Source organism: Theobroma cacao, chromosome 5 (assembly GCF_053813885.1).
Source record: "Theobroma cacao isolate CCN51 chromosome 5, ASM5381388v1, whole genome shotgun sequence".
Classification (NCBI taxonomy): Eukaryota; Viridiplantae; Streptophyta; class Magnoliopsida; order Malvales; family Malvaceae; genus Theobroma; species Theobroma cacao.
The window spans coordinates 38,188,489-38,210,409 of NC_142643.1; the positions used below are offsets into that span (position 1 = coordinate 38,188,489).

At 34.9% G+C, this 21,921-nt stretch overlaps 3 protein-coding genes across 6 annotated transcripts; all 3 read left to right on the forward strand.

Annotated features, from left to right (window-relative positions):
* Positions 1-130: 130 nt before the first annotated feature.
* On the forward strand, positions 131-9,344 carry CAC1 (chloroplastic acetylcoenzyme A carboxylase 1). 3 transcript variants are annotated; one of them, XM_007029190.3, is made up of 7 exons: positions 138-506; positions 5,315-5,368; positions 5,462-5,628; positions 5,714-6,023; positions 6,138-6,209; positions 8,773-8,838; positions 8,936-9,344. In XM_007029190.3, exons 1-7 carry the CDS (start codon positions 360-362, stop codon positions 8,957-8,959), a joined length of 840 nt encoding a protein of 279 aa, XP_007029252.1. In that variant the 5' UTR covers positions 138-359; the 3' UTR covers positions 8,960-9,344. The 3 variants fall into 3 exon arrangements, with proteins under 3 accessions (XP_088662930.1, XP_007029253.1, XP_007029252.1); XM_088806804.1 differs by having other exon boundaries at positions 131-506; positions 5,315-5,628; XM_007029191.3 differs by lacking the exons at positions 8,773-8,838; positions 8,936-9,344 and adding an exon at positions 6,736-7,883 and having other exon boundaries at positions 133-506.
* Positions 9,345-10,480: 1,136 nt separating this feature from the next.
* On the forward strand, positions 10,481-12,527 carry LOC18599285 (uncharacterized protein At5g01610-like). 2 transcript variants are annotated; one of them, XM_007029194.3, is made up of 2 exons: positions 10,481-11,106; positions 12,026-12,527. In XM_007029194.3, the coding sequence occupies exons 1-2, from the start codon at positions 10,624-10,626 to the stop codon at positions 12,083-12,085; spliced, it is 543 nt and encodes a 180-aa protein (XP_007029256.2). In that variant the 5' UTR covers positions 10,481-10,623; the 3' UTR covers positions 12,086-12,527. The 2 variants fall into 2 exon arrangements, with proteins under 2 accessions (XP_007029256.2, XP_017977775.2); XM_018122286.2 differs by having other exon boundaries at positions 10,483-11,106; positions 12,023-12,527.
* Positions 12,528-15,134: 2,607 nt separating this feature from the next.
* PKS4 (phytochrome kinase substrate 4) lies at positions 15,135-17,311 on the forward strand. Its single transcript, XM_018120728.2, has one exon. It carries the CDS (start codon positions 15,668-15,670, stop codon positions 17,159-17,161), a length of 1,494 nt encoding a protein of 497 aa, XP_017976217.2. The 5' UTR covers positions 15,135-15,667; the 3' UTR covers positions 17,162-17,311.
* Positions 17,312-21,921: the final 4,610 nt, after the last annotated feature.

The window sequence follows — 21,921 nt, forward strand, 5'->3', positions numbered from 1 at the left end:
ATCCAGAAAATGTACAGGTGTCAAGTGGAAAACGCATCTTGAGCAACGAACTCCTGTCCCGTTAGCAAAACTCCAGAAAACCAACACGTGCCGGCAGCAAGGGCAACCCAAAGCGCGTATGCTCCAATCTCTCCCGCTGCTCCCTGACTTCCTGCTCCGCTCTCTCTTCGATTTCATCGACCCCAAGGAATAACTAAACACATGCACTTCCCCCCTCTTCTCGACGGATTCCCCCAAACTCTTTCATTCTCTCTCTCTCTCTCTTATAAGTTCTCTTTCTCATTTCCTTTTCTTTTCCTTTCTCTCCTACGAATACAGAGACATTTCTTTTCCTCTCTGTCTGTCTCTTGAACAAATAAATGGCGTCTTCTCTCTCAACAACGGCCTCCGCTTCCTTCTCTTCCGTCGCTAAAACCGCCGCTACCTTGCCTCATTCTACTAACCTTCCGCTCTCGAAGGTCTCCTTCCGCTTCTCTCCGAAGCCAAACTTCGGACTCTTCTCCAAGGTAACAAAAATACTCTAAATTCCCTCTCTTTCATATTTTAAACTCTTCTCCAAGGTAACCAAAATACTCTAAATTCCCTCTCTTTCTTATTTTAAACTCTTCTCCAAGGTAACAATAATACTCTAAATTCCCTCTCTTTCTTATTTTAATAATTTTTCATGAAAATTTTAGCGGCTTAGAATCTGTTGATGCCAAATGCGGGAGCTGGAATAGATAGTAAATCTAATTTTTCTGAATCTTTGATTAGATTTTTTTCTATGTTTAAGTTTGAGAGAAGTGGAGTGTAGATTTCTGATCTCTATTGTTTGAACAATTTCAAACTTGATTCGATGTGTTTTTTCTGATGAAATTAGTAGCATAGAAAAGAGAAGATTATTGTTCATCTTTGTCTTTATTTTGCTCGCTTTTGGAAATGTGGATAATGCTGTTTTGTATGTATAGAGGCCTAATATTTTAGGCTTTGGTTGCTATTATTGGATATACAAGTAAGCAATATTTTTGATGAATTACAAATAGATATCTTAACTTTTTTGAAATTGAAAAATGTTGAAATGTGTGTGGCATTTTATCTTGTTTTAAGCAAATATGAAATTTCTTTTCTAGCAATATTTGGAAAAGAGAAAGCAAGTGGCAATGAGGAATAAAAGGAAAAATATTGAAAAACTTATTTTTCTATGAGTTTGTAATTAAATAGCTATATTTATTTACTTTGTTTCTCTTGATTGTTCTGTGTTATAAATCAAAAAGAAGTTTATTCAATGATCTAGGAATAGACAGAAAAGTAGGGGAGGGAAGCAATAAAATTAGTTCCTTTTTCTGATTTGTCCATGTTCCTACCACAACAACTAATTGCATGCCACCTCACGGCATGGTCTAGTGCTTTTGTCATTTGGCCATGAAAGTGCAAAACATATGAGTTTTGATGCTGGTGCTTTCTTTCCATGAATTTTCAAGCAGCTCGCTTCGTGATATGTCGTGTTTCTATGTGCTAGAATTGTAATTTTGTTTGCTATGAGTTGAATGTGTAGAGATGTCAATGGGTAGGGTACCCATTAGTTTTTAGGTACCTTGACCTGAACTTGATTATTTGATAAGGTACTTGAACATAAATGCTTAATTAAATTTTCTAGCAAGCTGTTAAATACCCCTACCCGTTAAATACCCGATTAAAATAAATTTAAAAATCAATATTTTTGTTTATTATTAATGAAAATTAAATAAATAAATAAAATTTATTTCCTAAAAAAATTTAAAGTTTAAAATCTTATTTAGAAAAATTAATTAGTTTTTAGCAAATATTATTAATCATGAGGAATTCATAAACCAAAATTAATATATAAAATTAAAATATAATTTTAAAAATCATAATTTATAACTGGGTTTAGGGAGTGGGTATCCTAAGACTACTACTCGATGGTTAGTTGGTTTACTACCTGAACCAATTATAAGGTACTTTAATCTTACTTAATTGGGTCGGGTAATGGATGGTATCTAATTAGAGGGTACCCATTGACATCTCTACGTATGTGCACCTTTGTGTAACATAAGAATTTTATGAATAAGTGCAGCAGTGAAAGGTTATTGTTTTAGCATAATGTCTACACCATTGTTTATGTTATATTTGCAACCATAAGCCTAAGTATTTCTCAGTGGTCTCTTACTTATGCATCTTTCGTCAAATAAAAAAACTTGTCAGTTTCTTTTCTCGTTTTTTTTTGGACATGTTAGTTCAGTTATAGTAAACATTAATTTAAGCCAAACACATTTTGTAAGAGTCTGTGTGAAACTAAATACAAATTGGAAACTAGTTATGTGTAAGGTAGTTAAAGGAAATGTACATGCTAGGAAAGTGACCATATATATACTAATATATAACTGAGATTTGATGCTTTAGATTCATTTACATTTTATAAATCAAACTCAGATATGCCACTTCACTTCAAGCACCAAGGCATTATGTGTCAACTTCAAAGGACTAAAACCAAAGTTTTAGTACGCAAAAAGATTTTATAGTATTGGAGCTTTATTGGTTTAGTAGGATCATAGAATGTTCATGGCAGTATTTTATTTGAGGAGCTAGTAAAGCAGCTTCATTGCTTCTTTAGTTTTAGCGACTACCAGTTTTAAAAGCATTTTTTATGTTTTTCATTCTTGGAAGTTTGACCAAAAATCAGCATAATCTGTTAATTGCTAAATTCCATTACAAGGGTACATTGCATGATCAACTATTTTAGAATTTCATGAAGTAAAAGAAATTACTGATAAAGAGTATAATGTTCTTTAGGCACTACAATAGAAAAAAATCATGCAACTTGTTCTTAGGATGACTTCAATTTGGTATTTATTGGGCTGTTATTTAGCAGTACAATCTCAAATTCAGTACTCCTGTTAGAGATAGTTGTTAAAAAGCAATAGAAATGATAATCAATTATTGATATCTAATAAATGTTTTAACTCTTTTCATGTATTTAAGACCCATTTGGTCATATTCATTAGAGAAGTCATCTTATCATCTATTGCATCAGATAAGTTGTGCTTTTATTTATCTTATATTATACCGAGAATTTAACAAGGAGTCTACAAATTGCTGTTCTTTTTAGGATTTATAAGTAAGAAGAATGCATTACATGTATGATTTCTATTTAAGGACATTGTTAACCTTTTACGTATTAAGGAAGTGTTGAGTCTATTATTGAATTTACGTCAATTCATTTTCATTTTCAACATAATTCTATTAGCTTAGTTGACTATACTTAAGCTGGTCTTTAACTGAATGACACTCCACACGTGTATTTGCCTAGATTTTTTGTGGTCCAAAACTCGTCTGAAACCTTTATTGTGCATGAGGATCACTGTCAAAATATAAAATACACTAGATGCATGAGATTGAAATCATTGAAGAAAGTGCAGTAAATTGTTTACTATTTACATGTTTTAATAGATTGTGAGCATGAGATACATGAACACTAATTTAAAAATTTAAAATGTAGAAATTCATTGATTTAAGAAGTTAATAGTGGGAGTTAAGATGGAGTCATGTGTAATACTAATATCAAAGATGTAGCTTGACTGCATAACATACGGTCCAAGTAAATAATGGGGGTTTACTTAAAGGCAAACATAATTAAGAATATAATTATGTAATGATGAAAAAAGTTTGAAATCTGAATAAAAACTTTGTAATTTGCCATGTGGTTTTCTTGAGGAAGGACTTGTGATCTTATCTATTCATCATTTTACTTATCTGTGCTGGAAATTTATCGTATTCTTTGATTGAATATGGGCATTTGGGTATAAACCTCCAAATAAGTCAGCACTTGCGAAATGTCAAGCGTGTCTCTGTTAGACATGCATTTATGTGCAACACCTACACTTGAGACCAACAACATAGCCTAGCATTATTTACATGTTTAACAAGTAAAGGTAATTCTTTATATAACCATTGCCATTATTATTACAGAGTTGAACTTAAAAAATGACCTTCTTGAAGCATCCATTTGATTTATGAAACTTTTCCTTTAAATCTTATGTGTATTATCCATCTTTAAGTGGGAAGGGCGTCCAATTAGAACTTAATTTTCTTTGTTAAGATAAAGTGTAGAATTCTCGAATAGCTCCTTGTATGTATACATATATATTACGTGGTTTGAATCACTGCATAGTGAAATAGTTATCTGTTCCACCACTACATATCCTTTTAATATGTTAATATCATATTTTAAAAAATTTAAGCCGAAAGTTTGTTTTTTGAAAAGTAATTTAAGCCAAAAGTTAGGGATGGCAAAAGGGTAATGTGGGAGTCTTCTGCGTAAGGTGGCTCTTTTTTTATTATTACTATTTAAATAATGTTTTTAGAAATAAACATGAGGTGGAATGATATAGGCTGGAGACAAAAGGACACCAGGAATGGTTATAAATTACAGTTCCTTTGTGCAATTATAGGTTTTTTTTTATTATTTAAATAATATTTTTGGTAATAAACATGAGGTGGAATGATACAGGGTGCAGACAAAGAGAGACACCAGGGATGGTTATATATTTCAGTTCCTATGTGAAATTATAGTTATTATTAGATGAAACATAAATCTATATATTTATTTTTATAATTTAAGTCATACTTACGAGAAAACAAACATGGAAATCTGCAGTTTTGACCGCACAATCTAATATTATTGGAATAATCAGCATGATAAATCTTGAGAGGAGGATAATTTTCTTTGAAGGACTAGTTTAGAACATTTAGAATAAAATGACATGTTCACCTCTTTTGACATGGTGACAGTATCATACATCATGGTGCAAAGTTAAATGACATATTTAGGATGCGTTTAATGCTTCCAATAACACAATCACAATGCCATACAAATCCATGATCAGTTAAATAAAGAGCAGGTAATACATGCAGCTGGAAACCTTTATGGTAGACCAATGTGGTTGGCAGATTTTTAGCATGCAAAATAAGATGTGGTGAAGTTTTCCATTAAGTCTGACAAGATGATCTTCTCTCTCCTTTCTCACTCTCAACCAACAGAGTTATTTGCAAATAAGCAGTTGGTTTTTCTAGTCTTATTATGTATTGTGGAGGTCATACATGCAATAAAATATTGATAATGATGGGCTTATCAGAAGTTGAAACTTGACATCTGTCTCCTTGTACAGACCTAAAAGATTTTGCTTTTTGACAGAATTTACATATTCACTTGGAGATGTTTAAAAAACTAGCTGAAACTTTTTTTTTTCAGTTAAGTGTCTTTCAACTCCTGGTTTTCTATGTTGGATTGAAATTTTTGCCGGTTTCTATACTGTAGGGTTTGCAGCATAGTCAGAACTGTTCCATAGTGGTGAAAGCCCAATTGAATGAGGTAAGCTTCTTTAAATGGTTTTGGTTAGAGGATCTGTTTTCAAATTTTTGTTCCTTCCTGGACACACTTTTGGGATCATCTGTTGCCTTCAAGGTTTCCGTAGATGGATCATCAAAAGCTTCAGCTACATCTCCAGACAAATCAGGGCCTCCAACAGCGGAAGCTAAGGATGCTAAGCCATCAAGTGATGCATCTCCTCCAGCTTTGGCCACAGAAGAATCAATCTCTGAGTTCCTTAATCAAGTTTCAAGTCTAGTCAAGTATGCTGTTCCTTGATAGATTGTGTGCTGTTTTTCTTTACCCCTTAGTATGCTCAATGCAATAGTTTTTACTGTCTTGTTGTAGGCTAGTTGATTCAAGAGATATTGTGGAGTTGCAACTGAAACAACTTGATTGTGAACTGACAATCCGGAAAAAGGAGGCCATGTCCCAACCACCGTCTGCAGCTCCAGTTGTTATGATGCAGTCACCATCTCTACCACCAGTAATGCCTCCAAACCCAGCTGTCCCTGCCCCTGCACCTTCTGGTCCAGTATCTCCTGCCCCAACTCCGGCTGCTCCTAAGTCAGCCAAATCATCGCTTCCACCTCTTAAATGTCCAATGGCAGGCACATTCTACAGAAATCCAGCTCCTGGTGAACCGCCATTTGTAAAGGTGTAACATTTATACTTGTTGATTTGCTTGGATTTTGATGACATTTCTACCGTGTCAATATCATGTCTCTGCAGTTGATTCTCTGTGGACTTATATGAAAGGCTTTTTCTGTAGGTTGGGGACAAAGTGCAGAAGGGTCAGGTCATATGCATTATTGAGGCAATGAAGCTGATGAATGAAATAGAAGTAAGCTCTATTCTTTCTGCCTAGAAAAGATATTATGATTGTAGTCGTACAAAGATTACTGTTTCTTAATTTTTCCTCAGTTATTGGTCATCATAGAATTTGCATTATGGAATAATGTTTATTAGTTTAGGTCTGAACCATGGAGCTAAAGAAAGTTGGAGATAAACTCTGAAGCTCTTTGATATTTGAAATGCCTTTTAATTTGCATATTGGAACGTGGACAGGAATTAGATCATAAATGTGTTTATTAAGGTTACTGTCCTAAAATCATATTTGGTATAAAGGCTGTTAGGACAGCTTATGTAAGATATTGGAAAAAAGTCCTGTTCACTCATAAAAATCAATGCCGCTGCAGCTTGCAGTATTGTTAGGGTTAGGAGTATGGAATCAGTGCTCATTCATGCATTATTTTATAGAAAAAAAATCTGGTTAAGTACTTTCTTTGGATTAATGTTGGCTGTGGCTTTTGTTGCTAAAGAATTCGGTGGCTGTGGCCCTGCTAAGGTTTATAGTGCTTTGGATGCAGAGATAATGGGAAACTAAGGAGAGGGAGAAGAGAATATCAACTTAGATGCTCAGTTAATACAGTCTAGTTCTTGTCTGTGCCTATGTATTTTGTCAAAAATACTCTGTCTAGGAGAGAAAGTCTCTGTATTATATTCATAACTATCAAATTTTAAGATGGAATTGTCTTCTCAACCTTCACCTCCTAGAGAATTGGCTTTGTGAAATATTTATCAACATATAAATTTATGAATTATAAAATTGACCTTACTACCTAATACTATTCAAAATAACCCATTTAGATATGTTGAAGACACAGTAAATTTTCTTTTAGGCTCAAGTTGTCATTGTTAGATTGTCTATGCTACATCTCGGAAGGCATGGGATTCACCTTGGCCTAATGTTTATGTTGGAACTTCATGTTTTGGTGAATGATTTTACATTGGTTGCTTCAAAATGATGTCAGAGGCAGCTGCTATACCTGACGCCTCCTGTCTGTAGCCTCCCCGTTTAACTATGTGGCCAGCCTAATCAATTATAACTTTGGTTTTTCCCTAGCCTGGCTTTGATCTGGTCTCAGAGTGTCTATACAAAACTGTACGCCATATAGCCCTTAACTGAACAGTAGAGAAAGAGATTTCATGTTGCCAGGCCCTACTAATCCGGGATTATGGCTTGGTTGAGTTGAGTTATCTCACATTATAAGGGATTTGGGCTTCACCTTAATACAAACATATAAGCTAGGCCAGTCAAAAATGGCTAGTTAGTTTCATATTGAATGCTTTAATAATCACGAAAATGGTAACCTTGGAAATATTCAAAAATATCCAAGATGAGTATGTGGAATGATTGATGAAAAACTGAGAGATGAATATAGAGTGGAATTGATGGTCAATAATTCCTGAGTGCAATCTTTTTTGGTATATAAAGAGACTTTTAGACAAAATTGTAGATAAATGATAACAACAAGAGAGACTTTTTGCGCTAAATGGGTGATGAAATTTGGAAGTACCTCAGAAGTTGAAATTATGTTAAAAGCTTTTTTGTATCCTCAGTAATGCTTTATGGTATGAAGTGTTGTGTAGGTGGAGAATATGAGTATGAAAAGAGTGTGATCCAAATGGGAATATTGAAATGGATGTATGTTAAGATGCCAAAAAGAAAGAAAAAGATTGAAGGAGAATGACTTCATTTATTTATTTTTTAAAATTAAAGTTGACATAATCTTTAGATAAACTGGGAAAAAAGGATGCTTAGTGAATTTGGTCATATGCAGCATCAATATAGATGCAATTGGATGAAAAATGATTTTTAATAGAAGTTGCAAAAAAGAGTGAAAAAGATTATGTTAAGTGTCGGACAAGAGTATGCTTTAAAATAGGCAGAATGGAAGGAAAAGATTCATGTAATTGACATCAAGAAGTTTGTTTTTAGGATCTGGTTAGGTTTTTCGAATGCTTAAGGCACAAAGTTCTAACTGAAACTTGAGGCAAGCTTGACTGAAACTTAAACCCTGCAATTCTGGTGATCATGGTATGATACTGTGCTGCAGGTTTCATTTAGATTGCCAGTTATGCTTCCTTGATTACACTCTAACCTTAACGAGATCTGATATCTATTATCCTCTCAAAGCTAAAAAATGTTCCAAACTTTATTAATGAACATGTTGCAGTTTTAATAGTGGATGGCAGTGCTTAAATGAGGTTCATTGCAAACTGTTTCTTGTTATCTTTTGGTCTCAGTCATTAGGAAATATATGAGTAGCTATTGGCTTAAATTAGTTGGTTTATGGGTTATATGTTTGAGATTAAGCCAGTGAAAGGCATAGGGTTCTGATTAGTATTTTCTAGTGAGCACTCTCAATAACGAACCTGAAAGCTGCACTCGATTTGCTTGGGCACCCAGTGATTATAGCCTCTGATTACAGCACTAGCAGACTGTAATATGTAATGCAGCCCTTAACTAAGACTGTTTTGTTGCATCCACAGTTTATGAAATTTTCGAACTGTCTGTTATGTGACTGACTGTAACTGCAAAATTGTAATTGTAATTTCTTTAGGCTGATCAATCTGGAACCATCGTTGAGATCCTTGTAGAAGATGGCAAGTCAGTTAGCGTTGACATGGTGATTATTCTTGGCACAACCCTGATTTCACAATATATATATATATGTATATATCCTCGCTTTGTTGCCCTGATAGTCTTGTTTATCATCTTTACAGCCTCTGTTCGTGATTGAACCCTGAAACTGAGACTCTTGAGTAGGCAAAGCCAAACGATGGAGTAAAAATTAGGGAGGGCTGGCTGATTTTGTGTTTTCCTTGGTAATGTTGAGTTGCGGCTTTGGTTGTGATAGAATGTTTTGCTTGAGTTGGTGGAGATGCAAATGACTTGTTACCATTATGAAATGTCTACTTTTGATTATTACTTCAGTTGGAAGTAGTTTTTTTTTTTTTTTTTTCTCTTTCTTTCTTTCTTTTTTTCGCTTTTCCAAAATTTGGATTTCATTAATTAGACTAATAAATGAAGGGCGAGCGTCTTCTGTAGTCTGGTCTTGCTTATACATTTCTAGTTTTATACCCTGTATATTCTATAGATGAGTGAGTTAATTTATAATATTTCATGCTCGAATTGGCTTAAGCAAAATTCTGATTCGGTGAACTTTGTAGAGGGGTTCTTGGATAAGGAGAGAGGAAGTGATGTAAATAAGTAAAATGATGTGTTGAAGGCAGCGAAGAGGAAGATTGGAATAATTTTTGAAGTCCAAAATGTTGTGGCAGGTTTAGTGTATAAGAGAATTTGAGAGAGTATTTAAAGAAAGAGTTAAAAGAGTGAAAATGTATTTATTTTGACCAAGAAAACCTATTCAGCTCAAATGAGCTGTCAAGAGTAAATTTTAATATAAATAATGAGTAATTTTACAAAAAAAAAATTTTTTTACATAATAGATAATGATTACTGAAAAGAGTTTTATTGGACATAATAGATAACAATTACTTGAACTCATTACGAGATCATTAAAGGAGTAACATTCACGTTTGTATCTTGATACAAGATTAAGTGAAAAATCTTTTAATTATATCATATATTTGTTTTTTGTTTTTTTTTTTAATTTTTTATAACCTTATAAATATTATAAAATAATTTTTAAAGAAACAATAAGTTAAAAAACAAAATCAAGCATTTACATTTGTTCCTTGCTTAAAATTCTACATGAAAAAGAGTTTTTCATGCATCACAAAATATAAAATTAAAATAATTTAATCTCGTCCATGTCTAGGCGAGAGATGTGTTATTGCTTGTGCATGTTTTGCTAGTACAATCTTAAGAACTTGTGGGCTAAAAAACCCTTAAAATCAATGATTAATTTTACTTAATCGAAGGTAATTATATTTTTATTAATTTAAAAAATTTATTTAATTTAAAATAAAAATTAAAAAATTTATGAATAAAAAATTATATAAATATTTATATATGTAATTCACTATATATATATATATATATATATATAAAATTCAGTGTATCTAAAGTATTTAGTCGTAAACATATGACTTGTAAATAATGCTACAAACAAAGTTTAGTATCCCACTTTTGACAGTGGCCTTTATTTTAACAGTGGCGCCTGCAATATATCCCAAATTGGCAATTACTTGGACAAGAGGATTCTCATTTTTTGACGCTATCAAACGCGTGTTCACGCTACTAGTGGGCGCGTGGTTGGACATCTTCATCCAAACAGCAGACAAAATCCTAGCCCTTCTAAAAAAATCTGTTCTGGTTTCCTTCCTCGTTCCCTTTGCTTCAACCTTAAACCAATCGAAGCATCATCCATAAACCAAAAATCTCTGTCCAAAAAAATCGATTTGTTTTTCCTTTTTGGGGAAAAAGAGAGAGAAAAGAAGCCCCAAACATGGGATTTTCAATTTTCTCTCTCTTTCCCGCACTTTCCTTAACTTTCCTTTTCATTTCCCTTAGTTTTCCCACCGCCCAATCATCCCCTTCCTCAATCTACGACCACTTGGAACGCAACGGCCTCCCCATGGGTCTCCTTCCCAAGGGCATAACCGAATTTTCAATCGACCCCGAAACGCACCGTTTCCAAGTAAACCTAACCGAACCCTGCAACGCCAAATTCGAGAACCAGCTCCACTACGATTTCATCATCTCCGGAGTCTTATCTTTCGGGAAGATCGCGAATTTATCCGGTGTGACGCAGCAGGAGCTGTTCCTTTGGTTCCCCGTCATTAGCATACGCGTCGATGATCCCAGCTCCGGTTTGATCAACTTCGACGTTGGCGTCGTTGATAAACAGTTCTCCTTGTCGTTGTTTGAGAGTCCCCGTGATTGCACCGCCGTTGATCCTGATGATTCTCACACTCAATCAGATTCCCAGGTTGCTTCTGCATAAAGCTTCTTGCTTCTCACTTGTAGATGATACTTTTCCCTTGTCTGTTTTTATAATTTAGATTGATTTAATTTTACTTTTATAATACGCTATTTATTTTCACAATCTTGCTTACTTTCTCTTAATAGATTCTTGGTGATTCTAATGAGTTCTCGTTTGAGACTCTTGTTTTTGATTTCATCAGATGCTAGCTACCTGTGAAGTTTGAGACAAATAATCAACATATATGTAATTAGTTTGTTGCTGCATATAACAGGCATTTGATTTTGATGGCTGAGAATTTCATTGCTAAATTCTGGAATTCAATATTCTGAAGTACACATACAGACATGCGCAGGCACACACGTAGACTGATAAATTTGTGAAAGAGGGGGAGGGGTGGTGGTTGGAGCTCTATAGCTATTGATACCACCATATCTTGGTGCTTGGTGGTTGGTGGTTGGAGCTCTATAGCTATTGATACCACCATATCTTGGTCTCGCCAATGATGTTAACATAATTGCTTTAATGAGTCTGGGATCGTGTAGTGGACCGCAAATAATGAGATGATGGCTAATTGAGCTAGCTGAGATAATCCAATTTATTTTAGTTGATTAACTGTTAATCTGTTTGTCTTTGATTGATGTAAGTCTTTTATGTTATTTTTAAAAATTCCCAATAAATGGTTTTTTATGTGGAACTTTGTGGATGATTTATAATCTGTGCTTTTTTATTTTGAATTTAAAAAATTGTATTAGAATGTATTCGCGTGATTCTTATGTGTAAATAGCATCATAATTTTTGCTATGGTTTGATGATTTCCTAATTAAATCCACAAGTTCTATTTGCTCTCTCAAATTAAGATGGTGACTAAATTGACTTTGCCTCTACATCTTCCTCTCTTGTTCTCTCTCTTATATTTCAGAAGCCATCCGAGTTGCTTGGTAGTGGAATTGTTGAAGGGGACATGCTAAAGGCTGTATCATAGACTCTGGAGGCAGAGATGTTATATTCAAGGTTCAAGATAGTTCATGAGGCTGTGAGTTTCTCTTCTTGCATCACGAGGCTCTTTGAGGGTCTATTTTGATGGGTTATAAGCTTCCTGTTGTGTGCTTGCTTGCTTGCTGTGTTGTACAGACTATTCCAGCTGATATTTCTGCCTTAGCAAGAATAACAATTTTGGTAAAACTTAAGAGATACAGGTGAAGAGCATTGAGTGTTGTATTGCTGAGTTGAGGTTGAATTGGGGCATGTGGTAAGGTTTGGTTTCACTTAAATAATGTGCTAGAAGTTGCTGTTGTCTATCGTCATCACATCGCTAGACATACAAATATGCAAGTGTTGTGTTGTGTTTCTGTAAATGGAGAGAACTCTTTGTTCTCGTCCTGTCATTGTAACGTTCAGTTAAATATATGATACTTAAGCGAAAACATACTGCCAATCATACTGTTATCCCCTCTTTCTACGAGTGCCTTAATATTTCTCTCTTCTTTTTCCTCATCTCATACATCACGCTTAATTCTTTTCCCATTATATGTAATAAGGTGTGATAGGAAATAAACATGCTGTTCATCTGGTATTTTACTCTTGTTCGTTAGCGTCACCTGCTTGTGATAATTAGGACTTGTAGGTTGTAATGAACATGAAAGAAAGATATACTCCTTGTAATGGAATTATGTGTTGAACATATGCAATCCTATTACCATATCTTTGTAGCGTCAAACTTTTGTTGGCCGAGCAATGAAAGGGTTCAATATTCAGGAATTACACCGTATCTTGAGTTTCCAGTTAGGACTATAGTGCTGACAGAATTTGAAGTGTGTCTTGAAGCAAGATGCAATGTTGTTTTTCTAGTGTCAAACTTTTGTTGGCAGAGCAGTGAAAGAGTTGAGGATTCGGGAATCACACCCTTCTGGAGTTCCTTGCTAGAGAAGTAGTGTAAAGGGATCTGAAATCTATGTACTCAACTCTTGAACCAGAACCGAGGTGCAATGTCATAATTATTGAGAGCTTGCCTCTTAATTGAGTAACAAACTATTTAACAGAAGTTCAACATGACGTGAATGATAACTTAAACAAACCGAAATAGAACAATCTTTTCGTCCCACCATTTGGTTGGGTTCCATAAAGGGAAAGCCAATCAGTCTTGTTTGAATTTTGCTTGGAAGCATAAACAAACTGGCAAAACTATATAATCAGAGGCTAATGGTCTATTTGTCATACTTAGCTCAGATCCTTTTAAAGAAGGAAAATTAATAAATTATGCTATTTACACGGGTGATGAAGTTTTTATACATGCAAATATGTTTAAATAATTGATACATGCTCACTGAATTATATATTTTAAAAAAAAACATAATTAATCAAATGTACACGAGCCAATTATATAAATTTATTTACAAACTGTAATAATTTCATAAAATATTAAACTAAACTAAAATCAACAAGAAAATAAATAAAAAATAATTAATTTAATATAATTACTTAAAATGAGCTCGTATTAATAATTAAAACCCGTAAATATTTTATGGGATAAAAATCCTAAGAGTAAACAACAGAAGGCATTTCAAATTCGTACAAACATTATAAGTATGAAGTTTACTAAAATTAAGAAGATCGATTACATTTAGTTATTAATTATTAGAATACAAAAATTATTAATATAAATATTATCAAGCGTTATATTCAGAAATAGATTAGTGCCATTGAATATATATTTCTTTTAGGGATTCCAGAAAATGCTTGATCAAACCTTACAAAATATGAAGACCAGCTAAGAGAGGAGATGAAGACGGGGGAAGGCCGACTAAGAGAGGAGAGGAAGACGGTCGAAGATCAACTGAGAGAGGAGAGGCTTTTCGGGGGAAGGGCGACTGAAAGTCCTGAGGAAGATGGGGGAAGGAGAAAGAGAGAGAAAAAAAATAAATTTTATATGAGACAGAGTCATGATTTTTTAATCAACTGAGAGTATTTTAGTCAAATAATATTTCAAACTTATTCTCCTGATCATGGAATAGATAATATCAAGGGGGAGACGGATATTAGCCATTCCCTCCCCAAAGACAAATTTGAGGAATTCCTATTCCTCACCTTATTTGACAACCAAACAAGAGACACAGAATGGTATGGGAATGCTATTCTCCCTACCAAACGCGCTGTTAGGGATTCCAGAAAATGCTTGATCAGACCTTACAGAATATGAAAATAAAGTTTCAATTATATTAATTATTTTTCGAAAGGTTCAAGTTAGGTTTAAATCCGTATTTGAATGAAACCCAAACACATGGAGGCACCTCCTAACTTGAAGTTCGAAAAAGAAGATAACAAAAACCATCATCTCATAGACTTGAAAAGACTTGCGCAACTCATAGGATCTGCTACGTGCTAAGTAAGAGTTACCCATTTACACGATGAAATATGGCTGCAATTTTAACAATAATGAACAAACTTTTTTCTAAGGCAATCACTACACTTTTCTATTCAATTCTGTATTTTTTTTTTGAAAACATGAAAACACTGAAGTGTTCAATTTCTCTTATCAAAAAATAAATATTTATTTTTAATCATTATTTACACATAATCGAATCATACATTATTAAAGAAAATAACATTATAAAAAATAAAAAAATAACTCATAAATAGTCAATAATTAATTCAAGTTTTTCCCAATTATAAAGTTGGATTCCATTTGAAATAACATAAAATGAATTCCAAGTATAATCATGCGGACTTTGCAAGCAATGGAAGTAGCTTGAGGTACGCATAGCTTAAAGCTGCCTGCCTTAAACAAGCTCAAGAGAAAAAGTGCTGAGAAATAATGCATGATCGATCCACCTATTTGCCCAGACCCAAAAGAGATGATTAATTAATGTATTAAATGAATGAGTGGTATTTATTTTCTAGGACAATAAAATACTAATATGGAAGGATTGAGAAAAAATAATACAGAACAAAGAAGAAACAGCGCAGCTCCCAAAATCAATCATGCCTCTCAAGATTGGATAAAGTCACCAACTTGTCTTGCACATCCCTATCCTGTAAGGTTTTTTGTCAGTTGCGGAATTGGTTTCCACAATAACACCAAAATGATAAAGAGTCCACATGACTAATCTAATCAATTTATTGATCATCCATATACATAAAATAGGATCAAATTTGGTTATAACTTAATTGTAAGATGAAGAAAAGAAGACTATGTATCAGACATTTCTGTGGGGATAATTTACAATAATTTTCCATGGCATGTTGGACATTCTGATGGATGTAGATCATCTGCTGGCTGTGGTCCCTTCTCTCTTGCGGGTCCAGGATCTTGGATCTTGTGGTTGTGGTTTAAAGTTTTAAACCCCTTTATATGGAAATAAATAAATCTGCGAATGTTGGTTTCCTTATTTGGTAGATAATTTCAACTGCTGGAGTATGTATGTATGATTGATATTTTGGACAACTTTGTACCCAACCTCTACATATACCTGCTAATATGGAATTTCAGAAGGCAATTCTACAGCCATATGTCCATTGCTGCCTTTCCTTCTTTTTTTTTTTCTTCTTCAGGTTTGATTAATTACTGATGGATCAGCCAAGAGTAATGACAACTGTTAATGGAGGAGGAGCAGGCTCTCGACAACATGCCCTGGAGCTAAAATCCTCCCTTTCTTACGTTTCATTTCCGCACCGGAAAAGCACCCCTGGAGTCGATGTATCTGCAGATGAGGATACAGAGATTAGCATTTTCGATGCCCAGAGATACTTCAACGAAAGTAACAACGACGCAAGAGTGTGCAAAAGGGTGTCCCCCCTTAACCTTCCCAATCTGGATCGCATTTCGTCAGACGGATGTGATCTCTCTGCCTTGTCCAGATTCTCTTCTGCTTCATCAGCTACTGACGGCTACGGTTTTGGCAGGACTTACCGAGTTCGTTCCTTCCATGCAACACCAACGGCTTCGTCAGAGGCTAGCTGGAATAGCCAGACTGGTTTGCTGTCAAATCCTCCTGGTGCCATTGCGGTGTCTATGACCATGAAAAATCCTACCATCGATGGCAAGAAAAAAGAGTCTGCCACTGGCACTGGTACAATAAAATGGCTTTGGGGGCGAAGGTGCCCTTGCTCTAGCAAGAAATCTGTTCAGGTCGAGCCCAAAACATCCTTGAGTTTGAATCAGAAACTCAAGTTAGAGGATCAGAAAAGTTTGGGTACAAAAAGTTCAAGCTGGGGGGATAAACGGGAAGAGATACTACTAGCTTGTAATCCTCAGAGGATCTCATTAGAGAATCAGTTTCATTCTTCTAGCCTAGGACAGCGTGTGGTAGCCTCAGCAACAGCAAGACCCCTGATGATAAGTAATGGTTCCGGGACTGCTGGCTTCACGTTTCCAGTACTTAATCAACAACCAATATCATCCCACGTGAAAATGGCAGTGAATAGAAATAATACTAATTCTCTTGAAGTTGATGATGAGGATACAGCTCGAGACTCGTTGGAGGTGTTCCGACCTTCTGAGGAATCATCATCTATTTCTGTTTCAAAGAAACTGGCGTCCAGAACAACCATAACAGACGATGATGTTGGCAGTGATACCAGCTCAGACTTGTTCGAAATCGAGAGCTTCTCCACAACCACTCAGGGCCAGACGACGCCATATGCAATGTACCATCTTCGAGATGCGTTGGACGAGGCTTCCTCGAGCTTTAATGCAAGAAGATCGATAGCAGGGCCTACCAACGGGTCAGGCTTCGGCTGTCAGTATTCGCCGGTGATGACCGAGTGCTACGAGCCGAGCGAGGCGAGCATAGACTGGAGCGTGACAACCGCAGAGGGGTTTGAGAGAGGGTCTGTTGGGGTATCAGAAGCGGAGGAGGTGAGCATCGCAGCACATGGCAATGGCGGCAAGAAGAAATCAGGGAATGGGTTGTTGAGCTGTCGATGCGAGAAGGCGGTGAGCGTGGGGCCGAACCCTGTCAAGTACGTGCCCCCTCAGGGACAGGCAACTACTACATCAAAGCATGTGGGCAATGTGAACAAGCCACCGCTTGCTCGCTTGTCCCTCCCTTTTGCAGCATAAATCTTTTTTCTTTTTCTCGTTTATTTTCCTATAATTCGTGTGCTCTCTTGTTCTTCTTCTTTGCTCTTATACAGCAAAATAAATCTTATGTTGTGTGCTGCTGATTTTTTTGGGGGATTTCAATTAACATGGACCACAAAATCTTTGAGATCTTTGATTCTTGTTTCACATCATTAATTGAGAATCAATCTATCCCATTAGCATGAATAAACTTCATAAAAAACATTGTTATTTCTTTAGTAGGTAGGTCTATACTACCTCACCTTTTATTTTTACTAAATGAAGCAAACATAAGCATGTGAATCAGTGTAATGAAAATTACCATGTAGTAATTCAATTTTGTAATTGAATTAATTTGGAGTCATTATAACATTAATGGTGTAATATTGCAGAGTTTCAACAAACCACTAAAGTACTGCAAGAATAAGGCTAAAAATATTTATATATTTTCATCCCTCAAACAGATATCTAATTAAATCTTAATATTATTGTATAATAAGATTATTATTCTATATATTGTTGAAAAAATTTTAAATTCCTACAAAGAAAATTAAAATATTGTCGTATGTCTTTTTATTTATCACATATTTATTAATCTTTTTTAAATGTACCTTAATAGAATATGTGACAATTTCTTAATTTCGAATGGGATAATTTTTTTATATATAACAATATCAATAATCACAAAAGTAATCTATTCCAACATGCAAATCAACACTGTAGCATGAAATATAATGGTCTCAACAACTTTCAAAGAAAACACTATCACTTTGAGGGGACTTGAATCAATGTATTCAGTATCATCAGTTAAATCAACTATACATTGAGAAGATAAAAGTTTAGACAACTGGCCAGGAAAAGAAACGAATACATAACTTTAAGCTAAGTGGGCAGAAAAAGAAACAAACAACTTGAAAAAACACAGACAGTCTAGATCAGTTTCAAAACTTACCCTTTCTGTTGCCATTGTTAAAGAACAGTAGAAAGATGCTGTATATGGTGGAAAGTCTTCTTTTGTATTTCATTCGCCAATCGGGAAATGTATCAACACCATCATCATCACTGCTGCATTAAGTTGCAATACAATCTCTAATGACTTCATTTCTCATGTTATAGGGAGATCATTGCTTGCATTTGTTTTGCAATTACTTTTTGGCATCATTAAAAAAGCTCAAACAGCAAGTAATCGGCATGCAAAATAGAAGATGACATTGATCTTAAATAAGAAAAAAAGAAACAACGATGACATATGTAATGAATAAAATAGTGGAGATGAGAATGTGCAATGGAATGTCAATTGGAAGAAATGGATTTGTAATCTCACACCTACAGTTATGCGGATGATTGTGTTTTTTTGCAAATCGCAATTGGACAATTTGGTGAACATCAAAAGAATTCTGAGATGCTTTCAAGTAATGGCGGAGTTGAAGATAGATATCCAAAATAGAGTACTTATCTAGGGCTTATGTTGGGAGGTAACCAAAGCTCTCTGAGAATTTGGAACCTGGTGGTGGAGAATTTTGAAGCTAAACTAGCTTGTTGGAAATTGAAACTATTATCGATTGGTGGTAGATTGACAATGCTCAGGACGGTGCTAGGGAGCTTACCGAATCTATTACGTGTCTCTGTTTCAAATTCTTAAGAGAGTGGTTGAGTAGCTCAGAAAAATTCAACGAAGATTCTTGGGAGACAAGTCAATTTTAGGAAGGAAAATTGTTGTTCAAAATAAAAATTCAGGAAGGAAAGTTCATTATGTTGATGGGGGGTGCGTTTGCAACTATAAAGACCATGGGGTCTTGGAGTGATTGATCTCAAGACCAAAAATAGAGCATTGTTGAATAAGTGAATATGGAAGTATGAAAATGAAGCCCTTGGAGGTCCATCATAGTGGAGAAAGCCCTTTTAATATGATACTAATTCCGGAAGGCAACAGGAAGATGTCAATCATTTGGAAGAATATTATTAGCCACCTATCCCCTAACAGTTGTTTCTTTTGTCATGTTACATGAGGGTTGGGTTTTGCAGTGAAAAACTGGAAAAGCATCTTATTTTGAAATGACAAATGGATTGAAGGAATGAGGCTTAGCTAGGTACGTCTTGTAAGAGTATTTGCACTTATAATAAATAAGATAGGAAAGATAATTGAGTTCGGGTTCTAGGACAACAATACTTGGAAGTGAAGGATTGAGTTGAGAAGAAATTTATTTGATTGGGAGAAGGAATAGCGGAACACTTCTGTCTCTGCACCTTGGAGAATTTCATAATGTGTGAAAAGTTAGAGGACAAGGTGATATGGAAATTATCACCATGTGGTAAATATTCCGTTAAGTCTTTGTGCAGGTTGGCAACGACAAACAATAGCACAAAGATTATTGGAAGCAAATACGGGCAGGACTCGCATCTTATAATGTTAAAGTATTTCGTTGGCAAGTGTTGAAGGGAAGGGTGGAGGCGAAGGAGGAATTAGCAAGGAAAGGAGTGTTGAGTAGTACTGCTAAAACATGCCTGCTGCGCAATAAGGAAAAGGAAACCTTAATTAACCTCTTGTTCAATTTCATGGAACAGTGTAGAGAGCGCAAAGGTATGGTATAATGAAGCTAGAACATCGACAATGTAATATCTATTAAAATTGTTAAATCTTCATTTTTAAGATGTATTTCCTAACATCACAATGATATAAAATTTTGTTTATATATTGATTAGTTATTTTTTTTGCATAGCATTTGCTTAATTTATTTCTTTCAAATTACTTTTAATCATAATAGTAACAGAATTTACAAATCCTCAATCTTTAGATGTTACATCCTTTGAATTGTTTATTAATTTCTTCCTAATTGAGTCGAGAGAAAACTAAGTGCTTGGTTCTTGATTTTCTTTGAATTTTAGGGTTTTTGAATTCATTTTAATTAATGCTTTTTGAATTGAGTTCCAATTTTAATTTTAAATTTTTTTTTGGGTGAAATTCTAATTATGTGTATATAGATTCATCGAGATTTGTACCTTTATTCATTTTCTTCTTTCATTTTCACACCCCAGAATTTTTAAATTTTAATTTAATTTTATAGAAAATTGGGCAGTGAAATCTTACGTTATCGACAAGGAAGCTAAAGCTACTAAGGAAGATATCAGACTTGTCGTTTGTATTCTTTTATTCTCGTTATTGATGCCTTTGTGATCACCAAGGTTTGATACAATCCTATCAATAAATAGTTGCTTCAATATGTTTTATTTCTTTTCTTTCTTTATGCTTCTGTCGTGTGATGATGCTTTATCAGCACTTAACTTGGCACTTGCTACACCAATCTCAATTCCAGCATTCATATGAACCCCACAGTGTGTATTCTGTGCTATCACACTACCAACAGTGTTTGTCATAAAGCTTATGATTTGGGTCAACTTTGCCATGTCTCTGAGCTAAAAAGCTACCAAAAATCTCCTTAGCTGTTCTCTTGGCAATACAAACAACATCCTCATCAAGAGTTATTTTCCTACTATAATAAACTCTTCAATTCCTTGCCTTCCAAAGATACCAAATGCTGGAAAACAGACACAGATTTATGTCCAAGGAGAATTCATTCCCATTGAGAGTACCTCTCCTACTACAGTTACACGTACTTCAGCTACTCCTGAAAGGGTATCCATACAAAGCTGCAAACCAGGCTGGCTAGCACATTCTCCCTCCAAATTTCGGCTGCTACCAAGGACAAACTTGCAAAACATGATTATCTTCACTTCTCGCACCATCAAGGATCAACAATCATGTTCCTCGTGCACCTCTCCTGCTGCTCATCACCTTCTCCTGCTCATATAACCAGATGAAGACTCGAAAAACATGTTCCAGGGAACTCAAGTTTTCTGGATCTATCAATAGTCATCTGCACCATATTCACATCTTGATTGATCACAGCATCATCATGTATCACTATAGTAGTGCTAAACACCAAAATACCACCTAATCTATGAGACAAAATTCTCTTTCTTAATCGGATGAAAGTTGGAAAAGGGGAAAGTATTTTCTAATTGCAATGTCACAACTACTACAGCAACAAGTTAACAACCACTAACTTAATGAAAACCACAATCACTCTGTAAAGCAACTGTAGTTTTTTCACCTCTGCTTCTGCGCTCTGGCTTAGAAAGTAAAGAAGTAAAAAGACGTTTCCTCCAGAATGCTAGCAAATATAACTTAAATACCAAAATTGGCTGCTCTGCATTGTACTTTACTATGCCCTGCTGCTAACCTCAAATAACCTGATACTTCCCAATCAGGTCTAGCTTATCGCTAGAATAATTGCTAATCTCTTTATTCCAAAAGAAAACATTCATGAACCATGCAGTTAGTTTCAAAACTGAGACATTAAGGAGAAAAATCAGAAAGTCAATGAATTCCATGCCATACTTTCTGCTGGTTGCTTGTGAGTAGCAACAACAAGAAGCTGCAGCATACCTAAACGCTAATGTCAATTACAGCCGCAGCTAGGTGCTACAATCTTATAGCTTGCGAGCAAGCAGTAAGGTTCACAAAAAAGATCAAAAGTTCAAAATTCAAAAGAAAAGCCTAGTTTAGAACTTAGAAGTTCAAGGAACAATATCCTGCATATTGAATTGATCATAGCTAATGCATCCACACTCACTATTATTGTAATTATAATGCTAAAAGTTTAATGTGATCAACTAATTGTAAAAATGAGATGATTTCAGCTAATGCATCCATGCCTTCTTTGAGTAAGATATTGAAAAGAAGTAGCTAATATGTTTCT